Here is a 25495-nt window from a genome sequence, read left to right on the forward strand (position 1 = left end):
GGAGCTGGGACTACAGGTGCGCACCACCACCCCCAGCTAATTTTTGGTACTTTTAGTAGAGATGGTGTTTCACCATGTTGGCCAGGCTGGTTTCAAACTCTGGACCTCAAGTGATCCATCTGCCTCAGCCTCTCAAAGTGCTGGGATTACAGGTGTGAGCCACTATGCCCGGCTGTATTTTTAAAGGGACGAGGTCTTGCTCTGTCACCCAGACTGGAGTGCAGTGATGCCATCATAGCTCACTGCAGCCTGGACCTTCTGTGCTTAAGCGATTCTTCTGCCTTCCGCCTCAGCCTCCCAAGTATCTGGGACTACAGGCACATACCACTGCACCTGGCTAATTTTTTAATTTTAAAAATAAAATAGAGATGGTGTCGCTATGTTGACCAGACTGGTCTCAAACTCCTGGCCTCAAGCGACCTTCCTATTTTGTCCTCTCAAAGTGCTGGGATTATAGGTGTGAGAATTTTTAAAATTTTTTGTAGAGATGTGGTCTTGATACATTGCCCAGGCTGCTCTCAAATTCCTGGACTCAAGCGATCCTCCTATCTGGGCTTCCCAAGGTGTTGGGATTACAGGCGTAAGCCGTCACGCCTGGACACAATGTATTTTTTAAAAAATTAAAAAAAAATTCTTTTCGAGACAGGGTCTTACTCTGTCACCCAGGCTGGAGAGCAGTGGTACGATCATGGCTCACTGCAGCCTCGACCTCCTGGCTCAAACGATCCTCCCACCTCAGCCTCCCAAGTAGCTGGGACTAAAGGTGCACACCACCAAGCCTGGCTAACGTTTTCGGTTTTTCTTCCCCTAGAGATGGGGTTTCACCACGTTGCTCAGGCTGGGAATTTGTTGAAGGAAGCCCTCCTTCAACCAGTACAGTACTATACATGTATATAGTAGAGCCAATTACTGTACTATAATTACACATATTCTCTTGTGAATCTTTATTTCCCTGTTTTCACACATCTGATGGGCTATATGTCTATCACGAGTTTATCCTTAAACCACCTGAAATGCAATCTTCCCTTTTTATTTTTTTGAGACAAGAATGTTACTCTGTCCCCCAGGCTGAAATGCAGGGGTGCGATCTCGGCTCACTGCAACCTCCGCCTCTCGGGTTCAAGCGATTCTCCTGTCTTTGCCTCTCGAGTAGCTGGGATTACAGGTGCATGCCACCATGCCTGGCTCATTTTTTTTTTTTGAGATGGAGTTTTGCTCTTGTTGCCCAGGCTGGAGTGCAATGGCGTGATCTCGGCTCACTGCAACTTCTGCCTCCTGGGTTCAAGCCAATTCTCCTGCCTCAGCCTCCCGAGTAGCTGGGATTACAGGCACCCACCACCACGCCCAGCTAATTTTGTATTTTTTAGTAGAGACAGGGTTTCTCCATAGTGGTCAGGCTGGTCTCAAACTCCCGACCTGAGGTGATCTGCCCACCTCGGCCTTTCAAAGTGCTGGGATTACAGGCGTGAGCCACCGCGCCCGGTCTTAATTTTTGTATTTTCAGTAGTCCTGATCTCAAGTGATCTGCCCACCTCAGCCTCCCAAAGTGCTGGGATTACAGGCATGAGCCACCATGCCGGCTCAATCTTCCTTTTAATATGCCCAGACACACCGGGCATGTGACTGCATTTCATCCTGGCCTGCTGAAGCCTTGATTCTACTGCACGAGTCACGACTCTTGCTCTCCAGCCCTGTTGCGTAGCTTTTTGCTATCTGCTCTCTGTGTGTTGTGGAGCAGCAGCCTCCCTCCTGGCACAGAGCAGGCCCTGCAGTAGAGCTCCCTGTCCCAGAGGATCTCCTCGCCACTGTATGAAAAATGACGCTGTGAGTCTCCCAGTTTGAGAACCATCTATTCCCCTGGAGGAACAAACCCTTAAGAGTTTCTTCTTTCCTACCGCTTTCAACCAAACCAAGCCAAATTTTTTTTTTTTTTTTTTTTTTTTTGAGACAGAGTCTCGCTCTGTCACTCAGGCTGGAGTGTAGCGGTGCGATCTTAGCTCAGTGCAACCTCCGCCTCCAGGGTTCAAGTGATTCTCGTACCTCAGTCTCCTGATGACAGGGAGATTACAGCTGGGATTACAGGCATGAGTCACCACGCCTGGCTAATCTGTGTATTTTTAGTAGAGATGGGATCTTGCTATGTTGGCCAGGCTGGTCGCGAACTCGTGACCTCAAGTGATCTGCCTGCCTTGGCCTCCCAAAGTGCTGGGATTACAGGTGTGAGCCATCGTGCCCAGCAGTAAACCAAGCCTAAATGTATGCTATTACAGTAACACAGAAGTAACAAACACAAAATGGAAATATGATCCTCCCATTCTCTGTTTTTTTTTTTTTTTTTTTTTTTTTTTGAGGAAGAGTCTTGCTCTGTTACCCAGGCTGGAGTGCAGTGGTGCAATCATAGCTCACTGGAGCCTCCAAACCCCTCCTGGGCTTAAGTGATCCTCTCACCTCAGCCTCCTAAGTAGCTGAGATTACAGGTGTGCACCACCATGCCCAGCTAATTTAAATTTTTTATGTAGAGATGGGGTCTCGTTATGTTGCCCGTGCTAGTCTTGAACTCCTGGCCTCAAGTGATCCTTCTGCTTTAGCCTCCTGAGTACCTGAGACTACAGGCATGTGCTGCCACACCAGAGTTAAAAAAATTTTTTTTGTAGTGACAGAGTCTTGCTATGTTGCCCAGGCTGATCTTGAACTCCTGGGCTCAAGCAATCCTCCCACCTCAGCTTCCCAAAGTGCTGGGATTATAGGCATGAGCCACTGTTCCTGAAATCCCCAACCACATTTTTACTCAATAACTGCCACCACCTTCTCCAAAGGGACTTTTTATCCTAGCTGGGCACACAGGGTGTATCCACGGGTGCTGCCCCGGGCCCTTGCTGGCAAAACCACAACATGCTCAAAGAAACAGAAAGAGCCTGGAGAGGCCGCTGCCGGACTTTCCCATCCTGGGACGATGGGGCATTGCCCCCAGCCCCTGGCCCAGGACACCAACACGCCAGCCTGGAGAACCCGTGAGCTGATGGGACGTTCCCATTCTGCATCTGGGCAAACTGAACACTGCTCTCCTGAGACTGCGAGAGGGGTCAGCTTGGTGGCTTTGGGTCTGGCAGGCCCGGGGAGCCTCATGTCTGCCAACTGCAGCCAAACCCCATCTAACACCTTGCTGTCAAAGAAAAAAAAAGAGAAAAGAAAGGAGGCCTGGTGGGGTGGCTCATGCCTGTAATCCCAGCACTTTGGGAGACTGAGGTGGCCGGATCACTTGAGGTCAGTAGTTCAAGACCAGCCTGGCCAACATGGTGATACCCTGTCTCCACTAAAAATACAAAAATTAGCCGGGCATGGTCACGCACACCTGTAGTCTCAGCTACTCAAGGGGCTGAGGCAGGAGAATCGCTTGAAGCCAGAGCGGAGATTGCAGTGAGCCAAGTTTGTACCACTGTACTCCAGCCTGGGAGACAGCAAGACTCTGTCTCAAAAAAAAAAAAAGCTGGGCATGGTGGCACACACCTGTGGTCCCAGCTATTCGGGTGGCTGAGGCACAAGAATCGCTTGATGGCAGTTTGATGCTGCTCCTGCCCCTGGGTGCTGCACAGGCCTGGTGCTATCTCCCGTGGACCTGGTCGGGCCTTACCTCTTGATGACAAACTGGATGCTGTTGCTGGCCTCCAGAATCTTCCGGAGCTTGGCGATCCCGAAGCAGTTGGGCCTGCGGAGGGAGATGCCTTCAGGCAGCCCCACCACAAACAGCTCCTCCGGGTGCATCAGAAACTTGGAGTACGGCACCTTGACGGGCTCCGAGATGCCAATGGCCTTGGCTGCAGAGACATGGCTGCTGTAGGGCCACCCGGTGCCACGGGGCCAGGAGCCTCAACCCCTGTGTCCCATGCCTGTGTCGGGGGCAAAGCTGCCAGAGCCCTTTTGAGGGCCTGCCAGCTTTCCTGGGAGGTGGAAAGAGTGGCCCCCCAGCCTGCAGGAAAGGAACCTGGAGTTCAGAGGGGACGTGACTTGTCTGAGGTCACAGAGCCACTGAACAGCAGAGCCAGGGGACAAGAACTCAACTCACGGTTACCCCAAGGCCCAGGCTGGGTCCATGCCCTCATGCCCAGGCAGCACAGAAGCCACCACTAATGGCTGCCAAGATTCGGCCTTGCTTCCCTCTAAGTCCATTGGGCCTCACCCTTCCAGTAAGGCCCCCTGAGTGTCCCTCCTGCCACCATAAGCAACCCCACATGCCGCCCAACACCACGCCTTGGAACAAGCCCGATCTCTGCCATTGAGTAGTGTGGGGCCTTGGACGAGTCATACCCCTTTACTAGGCCTCAGTTCTCCTCATCTGTAAAGTGGGTCTTAGGACATAGGGATTTTGTGAGATGGATACAAGAACATGAGAGGCTGGGTGCAGTGGCTCACGCCTGTAATCCCTGCACTTTGGGAGGCCAAGGTGGGTGGATCGCTTGAGGTCCGGAGTTCAAGACCAGCCTGGCCAAAATGGTGAAGCCCTGTCTCTATTAAAAATACAGGCCGGGTGCGGTGGCTCACACCTGTAATCCCAGCACTTTGGGAGGCCGAGGCGGGCGGATCACGAGGTCAGGAGATTGAGACCATCCTGGTTAACATGCTGAAACCCCGTCTCTACTAAAAATACAAAAAATTAGCCGGGCGCGGTGGCGGGCGCCTGTAGTCCCAGCTACTTGGGAGGCTGAGGCAGGAGAATGGCGTGAACCCGGGAGGTGGAGCTTGCAGTGAGCCGAGATCGCGCCACTGCACTCGCCTGGGTGAAAGAGCGAGACTCCATCTCAAAAAAAAAAAAAAAAAAAAAAATTAGCTGGGCGTGGTGGTGGGCAGCTGTAATCCCAGCTACTCGGGAGGGTGAGGCCGGATAATTGCTTGAACCCGGGAGGTGCAGGTTGCAGTGAGCTGATATTGCACCACCGCACTCTAGCCTCGGCGACAGAATGAGACTCCACCTCAAAAAAACAAAAAAGGAGAAAAAAAAACAAAAGAAGAACATGGGGAAGCACCTAGCCTCATGCCCGGCACACCACTGAGGTTATCTTATCTTATTCTTATTATGAGTCTTCTTGAGGACCCTGGGTGAGGGTGAGGGTGAGGGCGGAGGGCTGAGGGCTGGCAATATTACAGGGGAGGGAGTGGCCTCTCCAACCTGCGGCTGAGGCAGAGTGTGAGTGAGTGAGCCAGGGAGCCTGAGTGGCAGCCTCTCTAGTGTCCCCATCCTCATGATGGGTCCCAGCTCCTCCCTTCCCTTTGTCCCTTGTCCCTGCTCAGAGAGCAGCTGGGATGGGAACAGGCAAGGGGATGCGTCCAAAGCCCTTCTGCAAACAGGGCAGCTGGAGGGCGCCGGGATGCCCCCAGACCCCATCCCACCTCTTGCTCACCGTATCGTGTGTTGAAGAGCAGCTCCACCTGCTTCCGCAGGGGCCGGATCACGTCACCGTGGCTGTCTGGAAGGCAAAAGACAGTCTGTTGAGGCTCGTTGGTGGCAGCTTCTCGGCTGATGCTCCTGCTCTGCTGGTACCAAGATTGGTCCTGTGGTGGGATCTTGGAATGGGGGAAGGCTGGGGCTGGGGCTGGGGCAGTGGCGGTGGGTAACTTATTTCCTCAGAAATGGCATATGCAGACAGGTCCACAATTCCTGGGCTCACATTCTTGTTTGTGAAATCAAATCTAGGGCACCGCCAGCCTGAATGAAGATTTGGAAGGTTCTGTGGACTAGGAGTGACCATGGGTCTTTCTAGGTATGTGACTGAGTACGTGACTGAGTATAGTATGTGGCAGAACTAGTGGGTACACACTAAGCCTGCAAATTGAGCACGCCACCACCAGGTGGCAGCGGAACTGTGTTAAGACTTCATGGTTCCTTCTGCCAGGCTGGGTTTGGGGAAGTGACAGTTCTCTCCTCTGACACTCACTCATTCCATTCCAGGATACTCCAGAGGTGAAACAGACCCACCCTCACGCTGGCCTCCCTCTCTCTCTGTCCTACTTCCATTCTCAGCAGGGAGGGAATTCTCACGTTCCTGAGAATGGGCGTGTCTGCTGGACACAAAGCCAATTTTGTGCTTTCAGGCCTCTAATCTACTTGTTCAGATACAGGAGGCTCAGTTCCCAGTCTTAAAACCTTTGTGGAAAGCAGCAGGGTGTGTAATAAAAACAAAGGCTTGCAATTTTCCTTAGCAGTGGGAACTGCTCTCACCTTTGACCAGGAACCTCCTGGTTCTAGAAGACAAATCCTTAAATTTCCTCCCATATCAGGCAGCCCACAGGATTCCCACCCCCAAACCAGGGTGCTGGAGAGAGGTGGGATGGAGAGAAGGAAGAGACCCAGAGGCCAAGGTGAGGTGGACGGCAGAGGAGGACAGATGGGGTGGGGGTGGGCGTAAAATGTCAGGGGTAGACAGGGCCTCACCCTCCATGGGCCTCTCCTCGGGCCGCGGGTCCTCACTCAGGCCTTTGTCTAAAAGAGAACAGAGGATGCCGGGAAGCCACATTCATCATCTCCTAAGCCATGCACTGCCAACATCAGGCCAGATAGCTGGGGAATGGCAGGCCAGGGGGCCCCAACTCTGAAGCATGGCACCCACTCCAATGGATCAGGGACCCCGATTCCATACAGGTGCCCTACCCTGGCATTCATGCAAAAGCAGGCTGAGATCATTTTGCATGCACCTCCCAAGCTAGTCTGTTCTAGACACCGAGGACACGTGGGAACAAGACAAAGTCCTCAGCTGGGCACGGTGGCTCACGCCTGTAATCCCAGCACTTTGGGAGGCCGAGGTGGGTGGATTACTTGAGGACAGGAGTTTGAGACCAGCTTGGCCAACATGGGGAAATGTATTAAATGTACTAAATGTACTAAAAATACAAAAATTGGCTGGGCATGGTGGTGCATGCCTGTAATCCCAGCTACTCGGGAGGCTGAGGCAGGAGAATCGCCTGAACCTAGGAGGCGGAGGTTGCAGCGAGTTCATGCTACTGCACTCCAGCCTGGGCAACAGAGTGAGACTCCGTCTCAAAAACAAACTACAAACAAACAAAAAAACCTCCAGGTGAGAATACAAGGGACAATTTGTTTAAAATAGTCATCACATGAGTTAGCACATAGATAAAAACATACAAAGGATAGATGCTAGGAATACTAGTGGTTGCCTGAGGAGGATGTGACTGGAGCTTTTTCCTTCATGTGTTACGTAGTTTTTTGTTTTAAGAGACAGGGTCTTGCTCTGTTGCCCAGGATGGAGTGCAGTGGAGCAATCACAGCTCACTACAGCCTCAACCTCTTGGGCTCAAGCTATCCCCCCTCCTCAGCCACCTGAATAGCTGGGACTACAGGTAGGTACCACCACATCCAGCTAATTGTTTTATTTTTTTGTAGAGATGGGGTCTTGCTATGCTGCCCAGGCTTGTTGTAAACTCCTGGGATCACACGATCCACCAGCCTCAGTCTCCTCAGTAGCTGGAACTAGAGGCATGCACCACCACGGCTAGCTACTTTTTAAAATTTTTTGTAGAGACAGGGTTTCGCCATATTGCCCAAGCTGGTCTCGAACTCCTGGGCTCAAGCGATCCTCCCACCTTGGCCTCCCAAAGTGCTAGGATTACAGACATGAGCCACTGCACCTGCTCCATGTGTTACACAGTTCTCTATCATTTAACTGTTTCATATCATACATGTGTAAACACAAAAAGCACAACATGCAAAATCCTCTAATCCATGGTGGTCCTGGACATCTCAGAATTTTCTTTTTTTGTTGTTGTTTTGTACTTTTTGAGACAGAGTCTTGCTCTGTCACCCAGGCTGGAGTGCAGTGGTGCAGTCTCAGCTCACTGCAACCTCCACCTCCCGGGTTCAAGCGATTCTCCCTCCTCAGCCTCCCGAGTAGCTGGGATTACAGGTGTGCACTACCATCAGAATTATTTTCTTTTTCTTTTTTTTTTCCTTTTCTAGACAGAGTTTTGCTCTTGTCACCCAGGCTGGAGTGCAATGGTGTGATCTTGGCTCACTGCAACCTCTGCCTCCTGGGTTCAAGTGATTCTCCTGCCTCAGCCTCCCAAATAGCTGGGATAACAGGTGCACACCACCATGCCCAGCTAATTTGTATTTTTAGTGGAGATGGAGTTTCGCCATGTTGGCCAGGCTTGTCTCGAACTCCTGATTTCAGGTGATCCACCTGCCTTGGCCTCCCAAAGTGCTGGGATTATAAGCGTGAGCCACCACGCCCAGCCAGAATTTTCTTAATTCATCAGGTTTGACTGGGGTGCCTGGGAAGGAGCCCTGCATGAGAAACATGTTTTCCAGCCCAAGGCTGTGTGACCTTGGGGAGGTGGATGAGCCTTGCTGAGCCTATGTTCTGCTCTGTGAAACAAACAGCAATGATGCTGTGCTCATTCAAGGCCCCCAGCCCCTGTAGTGCCACCCAGCCTCTGGCTGTGAGTGCTGCATGGAGGCTTCTATGGTGTTTTCTAAGGCCACTGCAAACCCAGCTGGGCACCGTGCCAATTCCTTAGCCGCCACGCCATGCTGTCATCTCAGCCTGAGCTTGGCGTCAACCAAACTCTCTGGATAGCTACACCACAGGTTGCTGTCAAGTCTGGTCATGGCCAGTTTGTGCTGGACAAATCATATTTTTTTCTTCATTACCAAAGTATTAGAAGTGCATCATAACTGATTCAGAAAATAAAAAACGTGAATCATTTTGCCTAACACTGCTACTGTTTTGCTCTACCCTTGTTTTTCCCCTGTGATTACATTTGCAACACAGTTGTAAGCAAAGCACAATCAATTTTTCCTCTTTTGCTTAGTGTTACATCCTAAGCATCCTGTCTTGTTGCCTATTTTTGTTTGTTTGTTTGTTTTTGAGATAGAATTTCACTCTGTTGCCCAGGCTGGAGAGCAGTGGCGTGATCTCAGCTGCAAACTCCACCTCCCAAGGTTCAAGAGGTTTTCCTGCCTCAGTGTCCCAAGTAGCTGGGACTGCAGGTGCCTGCCACCATGCCCAGCTAATTTTTTTTTGGTCTTTTTAGTAGAGATGGGGTTTCACTAGGTTGGCCAGGCTGATCTTGAACTCCTGGCCTCAGGTGATCTGCCTGCCTTGGCCTCCCAAAGTGCTGGGATTACGCAGTCTTCATGCCTGGCCTATTTTTGTTTTTTTTTGAGATGGTGTCTTGCTGTGGCACCCAGACTGGAGTGCAGTGGCACCATCATAGCCCACTGCAGGCTCCAACTCCTGGGCTCAATGGATCCTCCTGCCTCAGCCTCCTGAGTAGATGGGACTACACATAGGTCCTACCGTGCCTGTCTAATTTCTATCTATCTATCTATCTATCTATCTATCTATCTATCTATTTAGTTATTTTGAGGCAGAGTTTCGCTCTGTCATCCAGGCTGGAGTGCAATGGCAAAATCTTGGCTCACTGAAACCTCTGCCTTCTGGGTTCAAGTGATTCTCCTGCTTTAGCCTCCTGAGTAGCTGGGACTACAGGCATGCACCACCATGCCCAGATAATTTTTGTATTTTTAGTAGAGAAGGGGTTTCATCATGCTGGCCAGGCTGGTTTTGAACTCCTGACCTCAAGTGATCTGCCCGCCTCAGCCTCCCAAAATGGTGAATTACAGTTGTGAGCCAATGCACCTGACCTATTTATTTATTTTAAGATAGGGTCTTAGTGGCACCATCACGGCTCACCACAGCCTCAACCTCCTGGGCTCAATCAGTCCTCCCACCTCAGCCTCCCAAGTAGCTGGGACTACAGGCACGCACCACCAGGCCCAACTAATTTTTGTATTTTTTGTAGAGATAGGGTTTCACCATGTTGCCCAGGCTGGTCTCAAGCTCCTGGGCTGAGGCAATCCTCCTGCCTTGGCCTCCCAAAGTGTTGAGATTATAGGTGTGAGACACTGTGTCAGTCAATTAAAAAAAAAATCTTGTAAAGATGGAGTCTTGCTATGTTGCCCAGGCTGGTCTCGAACTCCTGGCCTCAAGCAGTCCCCTTGCCTTGGCCTCCCAAAGTGCTGGAATTACAGGCATGAGCCACCTCACCCTGCCTATTTTACTTATTTGCTTACTGTTTATCTCTCCGCAAGAGGATGTGTACCCCAGCAGGTGGGGACACCTGTTTGGTCCACTGCTTTTTCCCCAGCCCCTTATGCAGGACCTAGTACACAGCAGGTGCTCAATAAATATTTGTTGAGGCAAGGCGTGGTGGCTCACGCCTGTAATCCCAGCACTTTGGGAGGCCGAGGCAGGAGGATCATTTGAGGTCAGGAGTTCGAGACCTGCCTGACCATCATGGTGAAACCCCGTCTGTACTAAAAATACAAAAAAATTAGCCAGGCGTGGTGGCGGGCACCTGTAATCCCAGCTACTCGGGAGAACTGCTTGAAGCCGGGAGGTGGAGGTTGCAGTGAGCTGAGATCACGCCACTGCACTCCAGTCTGGGTGACAGAGTGAGGCTCCATCTCAAAAAATTTAAGAGATGGGTCTCTCTATGTTGCCCAGGCTGATCTTGAACTCCCGGCCTCAAGTAATCCCCTCGCCTTGGCTTCCCAAAGTGCTGGGATTACAGGCACGAGCCACCTTACCCTGCCTATTTTACTTATTTGCTTACTATCCATCTATCTCTTCACAGGAGGATGTGCACCCCAGGAGGTGGGGACTTCAGCTTGGTTCACTCCTTTGTCTCCAGCCCCTTACACAGGACGTGGTACACAACAGATGCTCAATAAATAGTTGTTGGATAAACGGACAAATTAATCCCAACAGGTGGCTCCTGGGAAGGACGCTGGGCCTTGTTATAAATGGAGCCTATGCCCGGGCACGGTGGCTCACGCCTGTAATCCCAGCACTTTGGGAGGCCGAGGCAGGTGGATCACCTGAGGTCAGGAGTTCAAGACCAGCCTGACCAACACGGCAAAAGCCTGCCTCTACTAAAAAATACAAAATCAGCCAGGCGTGGTAGCGGGTGCCTGTAATGCCAGCTACTCAGGAGGCTGAGGCAGGAGAATCACTTGAACCCGGGAGGCAGAGGTTGCGGTGAGCCAAGATCGTGCCACTGCACTCCAGCCTGGGCAACGAGAGTGAAACTCCATCTCTAAATAAATTAATAAATAAATAGAGCCTACTTGAGGTTTCCAAAAGGAACCCAGGCTTGGATTAGGGTCAGGCATATACTGGTTTTCCTCTACTAGAGGCGGTCAACACCAAGAAAAGCCTGGGGACTGCTGGCCCACCCCCTTCCCTTTGCTCCCTGGAGAGCTAAGTCCCAAGCACCACCAGCCCAGGTCCATTTCTTACCTGTCAGCATCTCCATTCCATAACCAGAATCCTCTGATGGCAGGTGCCCAGGCATCGAGTCTGTCATTTCCTCAGAGGTTGGCGAGGGGTCTGAAGACAAAACGCCAAATGACACGGGTGTCTTCTGCCTGCCATACTCCTCTCACAGTCCCTCAGGGACCACCCAGCCCAGTCTCCAGTCCAGCCACAGACAAGGGTCCTTTTCTTTCTCTCTCTCTTTTTTTTGTTTGAGATGGAGTCTCACTCTGTCATCCAGGCTGGAGTGCAGTGGTGCCATCTTGGCTCACTGTAACGTCCGCCTCCCAGGTTCAAGCGATCCTCCTGCCTCAGCCTCCCGAGTAGCTGGGACTACAGGCGTGAGCCACCACGCCTGGCTTATTTTTGTATTTTTAGTAGAGATGGGGTTTCACCATGTTGGCCAGGCTGGTCTCTAACTCCTGACCTCAGGTGATGTGCCCGCCTTGGCCTCCCAAAGTGCTGGGATTATAGGCGTAAGCCACCGTGCCTGGCCATTTCTTTTTTTTGAGATACGGTATCGCTCTGTTGCCCAGGCTGGAGTGCAGTGGTGGGATCACTGCTCACTGCAATCTCCAACTCTTGGGCTCAAGTGATCCTCCTGCCTCAGCCTCCTGAGAAGCTACACCGACAGGCACACACCACCACATCTGGCTAATGTTTTGTATTTTTCGTAGAGATGTGGGTGTTGCCATGCTGCTCAGGCTGGTCTTGAACTCCTGGCCTCAAGCCATCCTCCTGTGTCAGCCACCCAAAATGCCAGGATTACAAGCATGAGCCACTGCAACCAGCACCCTCTTGGCTTCTAACAGTCACACCGTACTGAGGCTCCAGCGCCCAAATCTACCCTCTCCTCTGAAGATGTGGAAAATGAAGCTTGGCAGGGGGAAGGGTCCAACTCAGAGCCTCTCACGCCCATGCCTTTTTCTTCTCTCCAGCCTCACAAATCCCAGGGAAGCCAAGCCAGGGAGGTGAAGTTCTGAGGGGACCTTCTGGAAGGTCAGAGCTGAGAACACTGATTCGCAACGCAGGGGGCAGATGTGGCCAGAAAAAGCATTCACAATACCCTGATGTTTCTCAGAATCCACGGAGAGAAACAGTGGCCTGGAGGCCTCTTCTTCACCAGGCAGACCCTCGGGAGGCTAACGGTACGGCCCTGATTTCTGCAAGGGGTGGTCAGATGCCTGTCCCTTACCTGGGATGGTGACCTGAATGATGTCCAGATCCTCTGGCTCAATTTTGATCGGCCTCAGCCCGCCCAGCTCCCCGGAGGTTCCTGCAAGGAGGAATGGAAAGATCCAGTCAAGTCTGGCACGAGCCTGACTGGGCAGAGTGAGTCTTTCCAGTACATTTTGGTGTCTGTAACTTGTTATTGAGGCCCTACCTAGGACAAGTCATGTCAGTCCCCTGGCTCCTGCCCAAACTGGAACTGGAGGTCAGGGGAGCCCTCAGGCCAGGCTTAGGGGCTCCAATTTACAGACCCGGTGACTGAGGCCCCCCAGAGGGGAGGCTGCTGGTCCAAGAACCTGGAGCCTGGGTCTGGGCATCGACAGGAGGCAGTGGTGATGCCAGCACCCAGCTCTCCATGTCCCCGACCCCAGTAAGCTCCCAGCATGCCTTGCACCTCGGCGCTGCAAGGCCTAGGGGAGACAGGTGGGCGGAGGAGGCTCGTTAGCACTCCAGGCTCATGGGCTGAGTTGAGCTCCTCCCCAAGGCTGCTGGGTAGGGCTGGTGGTTGCCCTCCCAGCCCACCACACACACAGCGGGCCCTGTTCCTTCTCACCTGGCCCGCAGTCTTCAGACATGCTGCCCTTGTCTGACCTGTGAAGGGAAGCAGGAAATGACACCTGTCAGCCAAGTCCAGGGCCACCCTGCCCCATCCTTGCCCCTCCAGGCGGTCGGGGCCCACCACGATCGCCACTGCAGAAGGCATCCCTGCCCCCATCACCCCCTGGCCCTCCAGGATGGCGCTCCCCACCTCCACCAGGGAGAGAGATTCCCCGTGCCCTGTCTCCAGGGACCACAATCTCCAGGGGTGGCCGAGCCAGGCACCTGCTCACTCTCCTGGGTGAACCATCTGGGGATCCCCCTTCTCACCATCTGGGAGCTCTGGGGCTCCTGGGCTTGGCACACTGGGGGTTTGATCACTGCTTGTGGGGGACTGAGACCTGCAGGGCCTGGAAAGGGTTAAGAATCTGGGGAGGGGGCTGGGGAATGAAGGTGGCAGGGACCCTGGGACAGATGATTTGGTTAATTCCCTCCCTCCCAGGGAACTGCAGGGAGAGGCCTGATATGATGTGGGGATTCTGGGATAAATGGCCCACCCCTGCCCCTAAGAGGTCAGAATGTGCTTGGGGGGTGTTGGTGGATGGTAGCCAAGCTGAGTGCTGGGGGCAGGGTCTGGTGGGCACTCAGGACAGGCATCAGACCCGGTGTTGGTATATATGTATCCATGTAGGTGTGTATGTGTATGTATACATGCATCCATGTTTTTTTTTTTTTTTTTTTGAGACGGAGTCTTTTTCTGTTGCCCAGGCTGGAGTGCAGTGGCACAATCTCGGCTCACTGCAACCTCTGCTTCCAGGGTTCAAGCGATTCTCCTGCCTCAACCTCCCGAGTGGCTGGGACTACAGGCATGTGCCACCATGCCCGGCTAATTTTTTTTGTATTTTTAGTAGAGGCGGGGTTTTGCCCTGTTGGCCAGGCTGGTTTCGAACTCCTGACCTCAGGTGATCTGCCTGGCTCAGCCTCCCAAAGTGCTGGGATTACAAGCATGAGCCATCACGCCCAGCTGCATATTTGTATTTTTGAAACAAGGTCTTTACTCTGTTGCCCAGGCTGGAGTGCAGTGGTGCGATCATAATTCACTGCAGCCTTGACCTCCCAGGCTCAAGCAATCCTCCCACCTCAGCCTCCCAAGTAGCTGGGACCACAGGTACCAGCCACCATGCCCAGCTAACTTTTTATTTTTTGTAGAGACAAGGCTCTCACTGTGTTGCCCAGGCTGGTCTCAAACTCCTGGGATCAAGAGATCCACCCACCCACCTCAGCCTCCCAAAGTGCTGGGATTACAGGAGTGAGCCACCAAGTCCAGCCTGGCGTGGGCATGTATTTATTTTGAGATAGAGTCTCGCTCTGTCACCCAGACTGGAGTACAGTAGTGCAATCTCAGCTCACTGCAACCTCTCCCTCCCAGGTTCAAGCCATTCTCTTGCCTCAGCCTCCCGAGTAGCTGGGATTACAGGTGCGCACCACCACAGCCAGCTAATTTTGTGTTTTTAGTAGAGATGGGGTTTCACCATGTTGCCCAGGCTGGTCTCAAACTCCTGACCTCAAGAGATCCACCCACCTCGGCCTCCCAAAGTGCTGGGATTACAGGTGTGAGCCACCGCACCTGGCCTAGTGTGGGCATTTAGAGGCTTCTGAGAGAGGTGACATCTGGCCAGATGTTGGGGGTGGGAAAGCTCTCTAGGTGAGAGTTCTCTAGGCAGAGGGAGGTAGGTGGAGGTAGGTGGAGTTTTCCCTTGCCCTCCCTTTGCGCCTTCGAGGGGTGGTGGTGTGGTGGGAGCTGCCCTGGGTCCCCCCTTGAAGGTAACACTGCCTCAGCCCAGAGCAGGGCTGGCCGTGGGCCTCCAGGGCCGGGGATGGGGCCTCACCGAGCATTCCCAGCAAGGTCAAGGACGGTGGCCCTAGAGACCTCTGCAGAGGTGTCCTCTGGCGGGCTGGCTGGCTCCAGCTTCGTGGTGTCTTTGGTAAACTTGTTCCCTGTGGGGAGAGTCAGGGGGTCAGGGTGAAGGCCCTCTGGCCTCCTCTTGCTGCAGGGCCCCTGGGCAAAGGTCTCTGTGTGAAGCTGGGGGAATCCCGGGGATAGGGCCTGGCCTCTACCCGTCCTTGTGGGCGCCACGTCCAGCCAACAGCCAGGAACGGGTCCTGGGGAGAGATTCTGCCGCCAGAAGGAGGAACGGCAGCCCTAGTGCCAGAGGTGGCCAGAGATTTGGGAGAGCAAGGGGCAGGAGGAATGGGAGGCAGCAACCAGAGATGGTTCTCCTGCCCTCCAACACTATGGGGGCTGAGCCCTCAGAAAAGGGCCGGGGCTTCCCCACAGCTGCATCACGGGACCAGGCTCTCATTTCATTGTGCCAGGAGCCCAGAGGAAGGCGCCCTTATCATCTTCATCTCACACATGTGGAAACTGAAGCCCACAAGACCTTGCCCAAAGTCACAGAGCTGGTGGGAGGCGGGACCGGAACTGGGGTGCCAGGATCACCCCAAGAACCGTGATGCTTTTGCTGCCCCGGGAAGAGCCCGCATCTTCCTCCCGGGACAGGTGTGCTGGCCCACGGGCCACTGCGTGGGCTCTGGAGTCACACTGCTGGGCATACAGCAGGGACACGTGCTCACCAGCTGGGCTTCCGTTCCTCTGTCTGCACGTGAGAACAGGAGTGGGGCCACCTTGATAGGACTGTTGGAATCAGATTAAAATAAAATATGCTGGCAGCTTCAAAGAGAGCCTGGCACAGGTTCAGGTTCACCAACCTGGCACATGTTAGCGTCCAGCTTTAGTACTCTCTGTCCAGGGCATTTGAAGCTGGGAGGGGTTGTCCTGACAGTCTGTCAGCACCTAGGAGCCTGGGACCCATTTCTGTCCCAGGACACAGAAGCCACAGCTCAGCCTCCCTCCCTGCCTGAGGGGAGGTGCTCAGGAGGACCAAGTCCAGGGCGGTGGCAGCTCGGGTTCTGTTGGGGAACCAATCTGGAAACTTCAGAATGGACTAGATGGTCCCCACATACCTGTGAAAATTCGCTCATCAAACATCCTGGGGAGAGAAGAGAGACAGGCATGAGAACGGTGCAGGCTGGAGGACTCTCCCGGGGCTGAGGGAGATGCCTCCAGTTCCCTTTGGTGATGGTCATTGAGTGACACATGCACAGCTACAGGCCTGGGCACCCAGCAGACAGGCAGGCAGGAGAGGGCATGTCTGGAACCTCAGAACATCCCAAACCATTTATTTTTATTTTTATTTTTATTTTTGGAGACAGAGTCTCACTTTGTCACCCAGGCTGGAGTGCAGTGGTGCGATCATGGCTCACGGCAACCTCCGCCTCCAGGGTTCAAGCGATTCTCCTGCCTCAGCCTCCTGAGTAGCTGGGACTACAGACGTGCACCACCATGCCCTGCTAATTGTTGTACTTTAATCAAATTAATTAATTAATTTTTCTTTGAGATGGAGTCTTGCTCTGTCGCCCAGGCTGGAGTGCAGTGGCGTGATCTCAGCAGGGGAGTGGGGTCTCTCAGAGTGAAAACAGAAGTCATCGTCAGCCTCGCTTCCCCAGCTCTGCCTCCCATCACTGGTGTTTTTGCCTCTGTTCTAATTTCCTGCTGGGCTCCCCACAAACCTCCACCTCCCGGGTTCAAGGGATTCTCCTCCCTCAGCCTCCTGAGTAGCTGGGATTACAGGCGTGTGCAACCACACCTCGCTAATTTTTGTATTTTTAGTAGAGATGGGGTTTTACCATGTTGGCCAGGCTGGTCTCGAACTCCTGACCTCAGGTGATCCACCTGCCTCAGCCTCCCAAAGTGCTGGGATTACAGGCATGACCCACGGCACCCAGCCTATCCCAAACCATTTTTGCACAGCTACGGAAAGCATGGGACAACCCCTGGGGCGGTCTTGGAGGGTCTAATCTGCTCACAACTCCCTGGGGGCCTCTTCTGGCCCCCAGGTGAGTGACTCAAGCCCGTTTCCCACCAGCACCTACTCTGAATGACTTGTTCGTTTATCCTGAGGGCTTTTGCCCAACTTCTCCTGTGTCTTACTCAGTGACAGGCACAGGACGGCACAGAGCAGAGCTGCCAACCAATCGCGGCAACACAAGGTGAACCATGGGCCCCCTTTTTTTTTTGAGTTGGGGTCTTGCTCTATCACCCAGGCTGGAGTGCAGTGGTGCAATCATAGCTCACTGCAGACTAGAACTCCTGGGTTCAAGCAATCCTCCTACCTCAACCTCCCAAGTAGCTGGGACTATAGGCATGAGCCACCAGTGCCAGCTAAGTTTTAAATTTTTTTGTAGAGACGGGGTCTCACTATGTTGTCCAGGTTGAACTCCTGACCTCAAGTGATCCTCCTGCCTCAGCCTCCCAGAGCGCTGGGATTACAGAAATGAGCCACTGCGCCTGGCCTCGTGGGACCCTTCACAGGTGTCTTAGAAATCAAGGGGGCCGGCTAGGCACGGTGGCTCACGCCTGTAATCCCAGCACTTTGGGAGGCCGAGGCGGGTGGATCACGAGGTCAGAAGATCGAGACCATCCTGGCTAACACAGTGAAACCCCGTCTCTACTAAAAATACAAAAAATTAGCCTGGCGAGGTGGCAGGCGCCTGTAGTCCCAGCTACTCGGGAGGCTGAGGCAGGAGAATGGCATGGACCCCAGGGGGCGGAGCCTGCAGTGAGCCGAGATCGTGTCACTGCACTCCAGCCTGGGCAATAGCAAGACTCCGTCTCAAAAAAAAAAAAAAAAAATCAAAAAAACAAAAAAAACAAATCAAGGGGGCCCAAGCAGTGAGCGGCCAGCCCTTCCCTTAGGGAGGGGAGCAGGAGAGACTTTGCAGGGGAGAGAGCAGTGAGCTAGGTGAGGAGACTGGAGGCTGGAGGTGGAGGTGCATGGCCTTCAGTGCTGTCCTCAGGCACCTGGCCTCTACCCTGTGGGCAACAGGTGCCCCAGTGGTCATGACAAGGTTAGATTATCAGATAATGTATTGGAGGGGAGGAGGCTGGGCGCCCAAGGGCCCATTTAGGGACCCAAGTCATCCAGGTAAGATGCATGGAACCAGCCGGGCATGGCAGCTCATGCCTATAATCCCAGCGCTTTGGGAGGCCCAGGCGGGTAGATCACCTGAGGTCAGGAGTTCGAGACCAGCCTGGCCAACATGGTGAAACCCTGTCTCTACTAAAAATACAAAAACTAGCCAGGTGTGGTGGTGCATGCCTGTAATCCCAGCTACTTGGGAGGCTGAGGCAGGAGAATCATTTGAACCTGAGAGGCAGAGGTTTCAGTGAGCTAACATGGCACCACTGCACTCCAGCCTGGGTGATAGAGTGAGACTCCATCTCAAAAAAAAAAAAAAAAAAAAGATGCACGGAACCTCTAGCCAGGAAAACAAGGATGAAATAAAGGTCCGAAAGTCTGAGAGGGTGGGGCTGGGCTCACACGCCCTCTTGCCTCCAGGACTGGCGTTCTGGCATTCTTTCCCTTCTAACCTCAGCCCCACCAGGGTGGTGCCTGGTGGTGGGTCAGGGGCTCTCAGGCAGCTGATTATGGAGGTACAGCTTCCCTGCCATGGAGTGGCTGGACCAAGGACAGAGCCTTGGGCTCTAGGGGAATGTAGGAGGAAAAAAGGGATGTCCCAGCCTGCATACCTGACAATGTCCAAGCGAGGACCAAGCAGGAAATTAAAACAGAGGCAAAAACATCAGTCCTGGGAGGCAGAGCCAGGGGTGCAAGGCTGACGGTGACTTCTGTTTTCACGTTGGAGGCCCCACTCCCCTGCCACTCCTGAAGGCCTCCACACATCTGGATCCACAGGCCCAGAGGCAGCCTCAGGGAATAATTTTGGGGGAAAACTGGCTTCCTTTCTGAGGCCTGCTTCCTCAGCCCCACCCAGTGATGGAGACACAGCCAGCATCAGTTGTCATTTTATTATTGTTTTTAGAGATAGGGTCTGGCTCTGTCACCCAGGCTGGAGTGCAGTGGCGTGATCATAGTTCACTGCAGCCTCCAACTCCTGGGCTCAAGTGATCCTCCTCCGTCAGCCTCCTCAGTAGCTAGGACTACAGATGCATACCATCAGGCCTGGCTGTTTATTTTACTTTTTGTAGAGATAGGGTCTCACTTTATTGCCCAGGTTGGTCTCAAACTCCTGGCCTCAAGCGATCCTCCTGTCTCAGCCTTTCCGAGTGCTAGGATTACAAGTGTAAGCCACCGTGCCCAGCCTGCAGTTTTATTATTTACAGTTTTATTTATCAGGGAGAACAGGGTCGGGGAGAGGTGGGTTCGAGACAGCATCAGGGACTTACACCATTCCCTGGGGGGGCATTGGGGGTGGAGGCAGATGTCAGGGAGCGGTCAGATGCCCTCACGGGCTGCCCGGACTGGAAGGCCCACATGATAGGCACTGACCAAGGGGTCGCTGGCCAGCCTCTAAGCACAGTTCTGAGTTCTAGAATCTTCTCCAGATACTTTCTCCTCCTAAGTTCTGGCTTAGCTAGAACCAATATATCTACCCCTGAGGTGTGAACCCACAGCCCTAGGGGATTCTATTGTATCCCAGTAGGAATACAGACATGAGAAGTAGGAGGCCAGAACTTGGCATGAGTTGGGGTTGGGGCGGAGGTGGGGGGCAGAGAGCTGTACCACCCATAACAAGACCCTCAGGCCTTGTAGAAAGCACTTCTGACTCCCAGACGGTATATACCTTGCAGATACCTGGGCCTGGGCAGAGACTCTACCTCCTGGCTCCCCCCACTTTTTTTTTTTTTGGAGATGGGGTCTTGCTATGTTGGCCAGGCTGGTTTTGAACTCCTAGGCTCAAGTGATCCGCCCACCTTGGCCTCCTAAAGTGCTGGGATTACAGGCCGTGAGCCACCGTGCCCAGCCCCTGGCTCCTTTTTAAGGCCTCTTCTCTCCTGACTCACTTTTGCCAGGATGATCTCAGACGGTTAAATGATGAGGCTGGGGTGTGTAATAGAAAAAAATGTACTTGGAGGGTCTGTAGCTGTAGCCACTGTTCTAAGCATTTCATCCACATCTGGTCATTTAGTCTCCGATCAACACTATGAGGTATGGACAATTATCAGGCCTGGTTTTTCTATGTTTAATTTATTTATTTAGAGATGGATTCTTGCTGTCACCCAGGCTGGAGTGCAGTTGTGCCATCTTGACTCATTGCAATCTCTGCTGCCTGAGTTCAAGCCATTCTCATGCCTTAGCCTCCCAAGTAGCTGGGACTACAGGCACGTGCCACCACACCTGGCTAATTTTTGTATTTTTAGTAGAGACGGAGTTTCACCATGTTGGCCGGGCTGGTCTCGAACTCCTGACCTCAGGTGATCCACTCATCCCGGCCTCCCAAAGTGCTGGGATTACAGGCGTAATCCAGGCCACCATGCCTGGCCTATTTTTTATTTTTTGAGATGGGGTGTCACTCTGTCACCCAGGCTGGAGTGCAGTGGCACGATCATAGCTCACTGCAGCCTCAAACTCCTGTGGTCAAGTGATCCTCCCATCTCAGCCTCCAAGCAGCTGGGACTACAGGCACCTGCCACCATGCCTAGCTAACTTTTTAAATATTTTGCAGAGATGGGGTCTCGCCATGTTGCCTGGGCTGGTATCAGGCCTGGTTTATGTAAATGAGGCACAGAGTAGTTAAGTAACTTGCCCAAGGACGCCCAGGTCGGAGATGTCTTCAAGTGCACTGATGCACTTAATGATATTTTAATTCACAAGGGAAATAAGGTCAATGAAAAAACACCTCATGCTTATTAAACATCTGCTACATGTCAGGTGTGTTTCATCCACTGTTTCATTTTATGTTAGGAAAATTTGGGTTGGGGGGCCATCATTGTCCCTTCCCCCCCCCCTTTTTTTTTTTAAGAAACAGGGCCTTGCTCTGACACTCAGGCTATGCAGGCCTTGGCAATATAGCAAGATCCTATCTCTACTCAAAAAAAAAAAAAAAAAAAAAAAAAATTACAAAGTGCCTGATTAGGCCAGACACCGTGCCTGCATTTTCCATTCAATCCTCAAAAGGCCCAGAAGGAATAGGCCACACAGCTACGCAAGGAGCTATAACAGAATTCTCTCCCAGACCCGTCTGATTCTCTGTGTTAAGTTAGAGAACCCATTCATTCTGCCCTTGCCCCATCATTGCCTCCCCAGGCCCCTGCTTAGCCCACATGCCCCAAAACCCAGAGCCCAAGCCAAGCCCAGAGTGGAAGACCAGACCCCTATGCCCACCCGCACCTCTTTTTTTTGAGACAGAGTCTCACTTTGTCACCCAGGCTGGAGTGCAGTGGCATGATCTTGGCTCATTGCAACCTCTGCCTCCTGGGTTCAACAGATTCTCCTGCCTCAGCATCCCAAGTAGCTGGGATTACAGGCGCCCACCACCACAGCTGGCTAATTTTTGTATTGTTAATAGAGACGGGGTTTTGCCATGTTGACCAGGCTGGTCTCGAACTCCTGGTCTCAAGCGATCCGCCTGCCTTGGCCTCCCAAAGTGCTGGGATTACAGGCATGAGCCACCGCGCCCAGCCCCACCCGCACCTCTTAATGATGAAGTGGATGCTATGGCGTTCCTCCAGGATCCGCTTCAGCTTGGGGACTCCGTAAGTGCAGGGGCGCTTGAAGGGGATCTTGTCCGGGATGCCCACGATCTCCACAGCCTCCGGGTCACAGGCAATCTTCCGGTAGGGCACAGGGACCATGTGGTCCAGGCCCAGGGCTTCCGCTGGAAAGACAACCAAATGGCAAGACTGAGTGTGAGACAGGCTGCTGGATGCACAGGACCTGGGGACTGTGGTCACCATCACCTCCCACTGTCCCCACTCCACTCTGGCCATGTAGCGGCCAGAGGGATCCTGCAGAAATGTCAAAATCATGTCACTTTTCTATTAGGAAATTGGCTGGGCTGGGTGCGGTGCCCCATGCCTGTAATTCCAGCACTCCGGGAGGCTGAGGTGGGCAAATGGCTTGAGCTCAGGAGTTCAAGACCAGCCTGGACAACACAGCAAGACCCCATCTCTGCAGAAAGTAAAATATAAAAAAGCTAGGTGTGGTGGTGCATGTCTGTAGTCCCAGCTACTCGGGAGGCTGGGGCGGGAGAATCACTTAAGCCTAGGAGTTCGAAGCTGCAGTGAGCCAAGATCATGTCACTGCACTCCAGCCTGGGCAACAGAGTGAGACCCTGTCTCAAAAAATAAAAATAAAAATGTCCAGTGGCTCCTATCTCATTTGGTGACAGCCAAAGTCCTACCTATGTGACTTCATCACCTCTGACCTCATCTGCCCCCTTCATGCCTCTGTGTGCTCCCCCTACCCCTGCCGCCCCCTTGGTGCTTCCCCTACCGGCCAGGAGCATACACTCAGTTCAACGCCTTTGTACCTGCTCTTCTGTCTGCTCAGATCCCTTTCTCCCAGAAATCCATAAACATCCATCCATCGGTCCGTCTATCCATCCATCCATCCATCCATCCATCCATCCATCTGCCCATTCATCCATTCATCCTTTCATTCATCCACCCATCCATCCATCCACCCACCCGGTTGTCCATCCATCCATCCATCCATCCATCCATCCATCCATCCATCCATCCATCTGCCCATTCATCCATCCATCCTTTCATCCATCCATCCATCCATCCATCCATCCATCCACCCACCCACCCACCCACCCGGCTGTCCATCCATCTGCCCATCCATCCATCCATCCATCCATCCATCCATCCATCCATCCTTTTATTCGTCTATCCATCCATCCATCCATCCATCCATCCATCCACCCATCTTTCCTTCCTTCCCTCCCTCCCTCTCTCCCTCCCTCCCTCCCTCTCTTCCTTCCTTCCTTCCTCCCTCCCTCCCTCCTTTCAGGTGTTTGCTCAAATAGCACCTTGGCAGCCTAACACAGCCTCCTCCATCCCTCATTCCCTCCCCTGCTGTGTCTGTCATCCACTGGTCATCATCTGACACTACATCCACAGTCATCTCTACGTGTGCTCACTGTCTAGAAATGAAGCTGCATAAGAACAGGGGTTTTGGCCAGGTGCAGTGGCTCATGCCTGTCATCCCAGCACTTTGGGAGGCTACAGTGGTTGGGAAATGCTTGAGCCCAGGAGTTCAAGACCAGCCTGGGCAACAGTAAGAAGCCATCTCTATAAAAATACAAAAAATTAGCCGGGAGTGGGCCTGTATTCCCAGCTACTTGGCAGGCTGAGGCTTGAGTCCAGGAGTTCGAAGATGCAGTGAGCTGTGATTGCACCACTACACTCTAGTCTGCGTGACAGAGCGAGACTGTCTGAAAAAGAGTAGGGGTTTTGTGTTCTGCCTTGCCACTGCAACCTCAATGGGGCTGGGCACACACTAAGTGCTTTCTGCATAGTGAATATACAAATGGCTACAGGAAGTGCCCAAGCTTGAGGTTGGCTCCTGGCAGGCAAGTAGTTGCACAGGTGAGCACAGGTGTGTGCCTTCTTCCAGGGAGGAGCTCGGCACGCCCTTCATTCAGCAGCGCCATAAACAAGACACACCCCAGAAGCTGACGGCTCTGCCAACAGCCAAGAAGACAGAACCCAGGCTGATGCCCAGGCTACTTGCTCTGTTTTCCCAGACTTGTGCCATTTCAGTCATTCACTTCCACTCTAGCTACACGTTTTCATTCATTCATTCATCAAATACTTTTTTTTTTTTTCCCTGACAGTCTTGCTCTGTTGCCCAGGCTGGAGTGCAGTGGCACAATCTTGGCTCACTGCAAACTCCCTGACTGGGTTCGAGCAATTCTCCTGCCTCAGCCTCCCGAGTAGCTGGGATTACAGGTGTGTGCCACCATGCCCGGCTAATTTTTGTATTTTTAGTAGAGTAAGTGTTTCACCGTGTTGGCCAGGCTGGTTTCAAACTCCTGACCTCATGTGATCCACCTGCCTTGGCCTCCCAAAGTGCTTGGATTAAAGGCGTGAACCACAGTGCCCGGCCCCACACCAAATACTTTTTAAGCACCTACTATGTTCCTAATACAAGCTGGTACTTTCTTTCTTTCTTTTTTAGAGACAGGGTCTTGCTAACAGCCCAGGCTGAAGTGCAGTGGCATAATCATTGCTCACTGCAGCCTCAACTTCTGGCTAAAGTCATCCTTCTACCTCAGCCTTTTGAGTAGCTAGGACTACAGGCATGTGTTACCATGCCCAGCTATTTATTTTTTTATTTTTTGAAGAGATGGGGTCTTGCTATGTCGCCCAGACTGATCTTGAACTCCTGAGCTCAAGTGATCCTCCTGCCTCAGCCTCCCAAAGTGCTGAGATTACAGGCATGAGCCACCGCTCCTGGCCTTAAGCAAGTACTTTCACGGGTCACCCTTCCCCTGACCTGAGTATCCACTTCACTCTTGCCTCCCCGTATGACCATGGACGGGGCCTCGACACACTGTCCTCCCTCCAGGCTCCCATATCTCCTGGCTGTTCCTCAGGCCCCTCCCCGTCCTAGCCCCGCTTCTCTGGCCACACCATGCTTTGTCTGTGTTCCTGTAAGTGCCAGCCCAGAGCTGGACCTCCCTCTAGCCCCGCTTGGGCCCTCCCTTGGGTGCCTCTGACACTGTTTTCCTGTTGACGCAGTGGCCCAGGTCTGCGTTGGTGGCTTTGGCATCCAGATCCCACTGAGATGTCACACTTAGCTCATTGTCAGATGAAATCTTCGAAATCTCAACAGCTGGCAAAGCATCTCTCCCCACAACCCCCCAACCTCCCACATCAGCAGCCACCCCCAGCCCCAGCCCTTGAGCGATTGGTCCTTTGAGTGCCTGTGAATTCATCTCCGTCCGGTTCATCTAGTTTATTGGGGCCTGTCTTTTCAGCAGTGGGGAGATTCAGTGGACAGAGGGCCAACCCCCTAACCCTGCTATTGCCCCTTGGGAAGGGGCTGCCTTCATGCAGTGCCACCATGCACCCTCCTCGGCCCCTCACCTGGTCCCAGCATCTTCCCAGAGGACATGTCCTCAAGACTTCCTGAAGCCTAATGTTTCCCCCAATTCTAATTTTTCTGTTTCTTCCTCCTCTGCACCACCCACACCGTCACTGGCCCAATTCACCCAGATTTGGTGGCTGGTAGAGCTGGGAGCAGGGGTTGCTCACCCACAATCTGTGGGATGCCTTGGGCTGCCAAACCCCGATGCCACCATCAGGCGGGTCCCCAGTACTCCTGGGCAGCTGCCTTCTCCCCCATGAAGCTCCCCAGAGGCAGCTCTGGCTTTATGGGGAACAAGGTCTTGACCACTCCACACCCAACACTCTTTGGATGTGACTCAGGAACTGACATTTGGGAAAGGCTTGGCATTTTGAAAAGTCCAGAGCGTGGGACAGGTCAGAACACTGGCCTGGGCAGAACCCTCCCAAGGCAGGCAGAGCC

General features: G+C 53.0%; 1 protein-coding gene across 13 annotated transcripts in view; it reads right to left on the reverse strand.

Annotated features, from left to right (window-relative positions):
• GTF2IRD1 (GTF2I repeat domain containing 1) overlaps nt 1–25495 on the reverse strand; it is a 150759-nt gene that overhangs the window by 51961 nt on the left and 73303 nt on the right. For 11 of the 13 annotated variants that reach the window (XM_063668262.1, XM_054496629.2, XM_054496627.2 and 8 more), the window contains exons 9-17: nt 21650–21833; nt 16119–16144; nt 14984–15092; nt 13111–13148; nt 12523–12603; nt 11313–11402; nt 6428–6475; nt 5397–5462; nt 3632–3815 (exon numbers count right to left, since the gene is read on the reverse strand). In XM_063668262.1, the coding sequence (XP_063524332.1) occupies nt 3632–3815; nt 5397–5462; nt 6428–6475; nt 11313–11402; nt 12523–12603; nt 13111–13148; nt 14984–15092; nt 16119–16144; nt 21650–21833 (826 nt within the window). The remainder of the gene's footprint in view (nt 1–3631; nt 3816–5396; nt 5463–6427; nt 6476–11312; nt 11403–12522; nt 12604–13110; nt 13149–14983; nt 15093–16118; nt 16145–21649; nt 21834–25495) is intronic. The other 2 variants (XM_063668264.1, XM_063668256.1) reach the window with 1 other exon arrangement.

This window comes from Pongo pygmaeus, chromosome 6 (genome assembly GCF_028885625.2).
Source record: "Pongo pygmaeus isolate AG05252 chromosome 6, NHGRI_mPonPyg2-v2.0_pri, whole genome shotgun sequence".
Classification (NCBI taxonomy): Eukaryota; Metazoa; Chordata; class Mammalia; order Primates; family Hominidae; genus Pongo; species Pongo pygmaeus.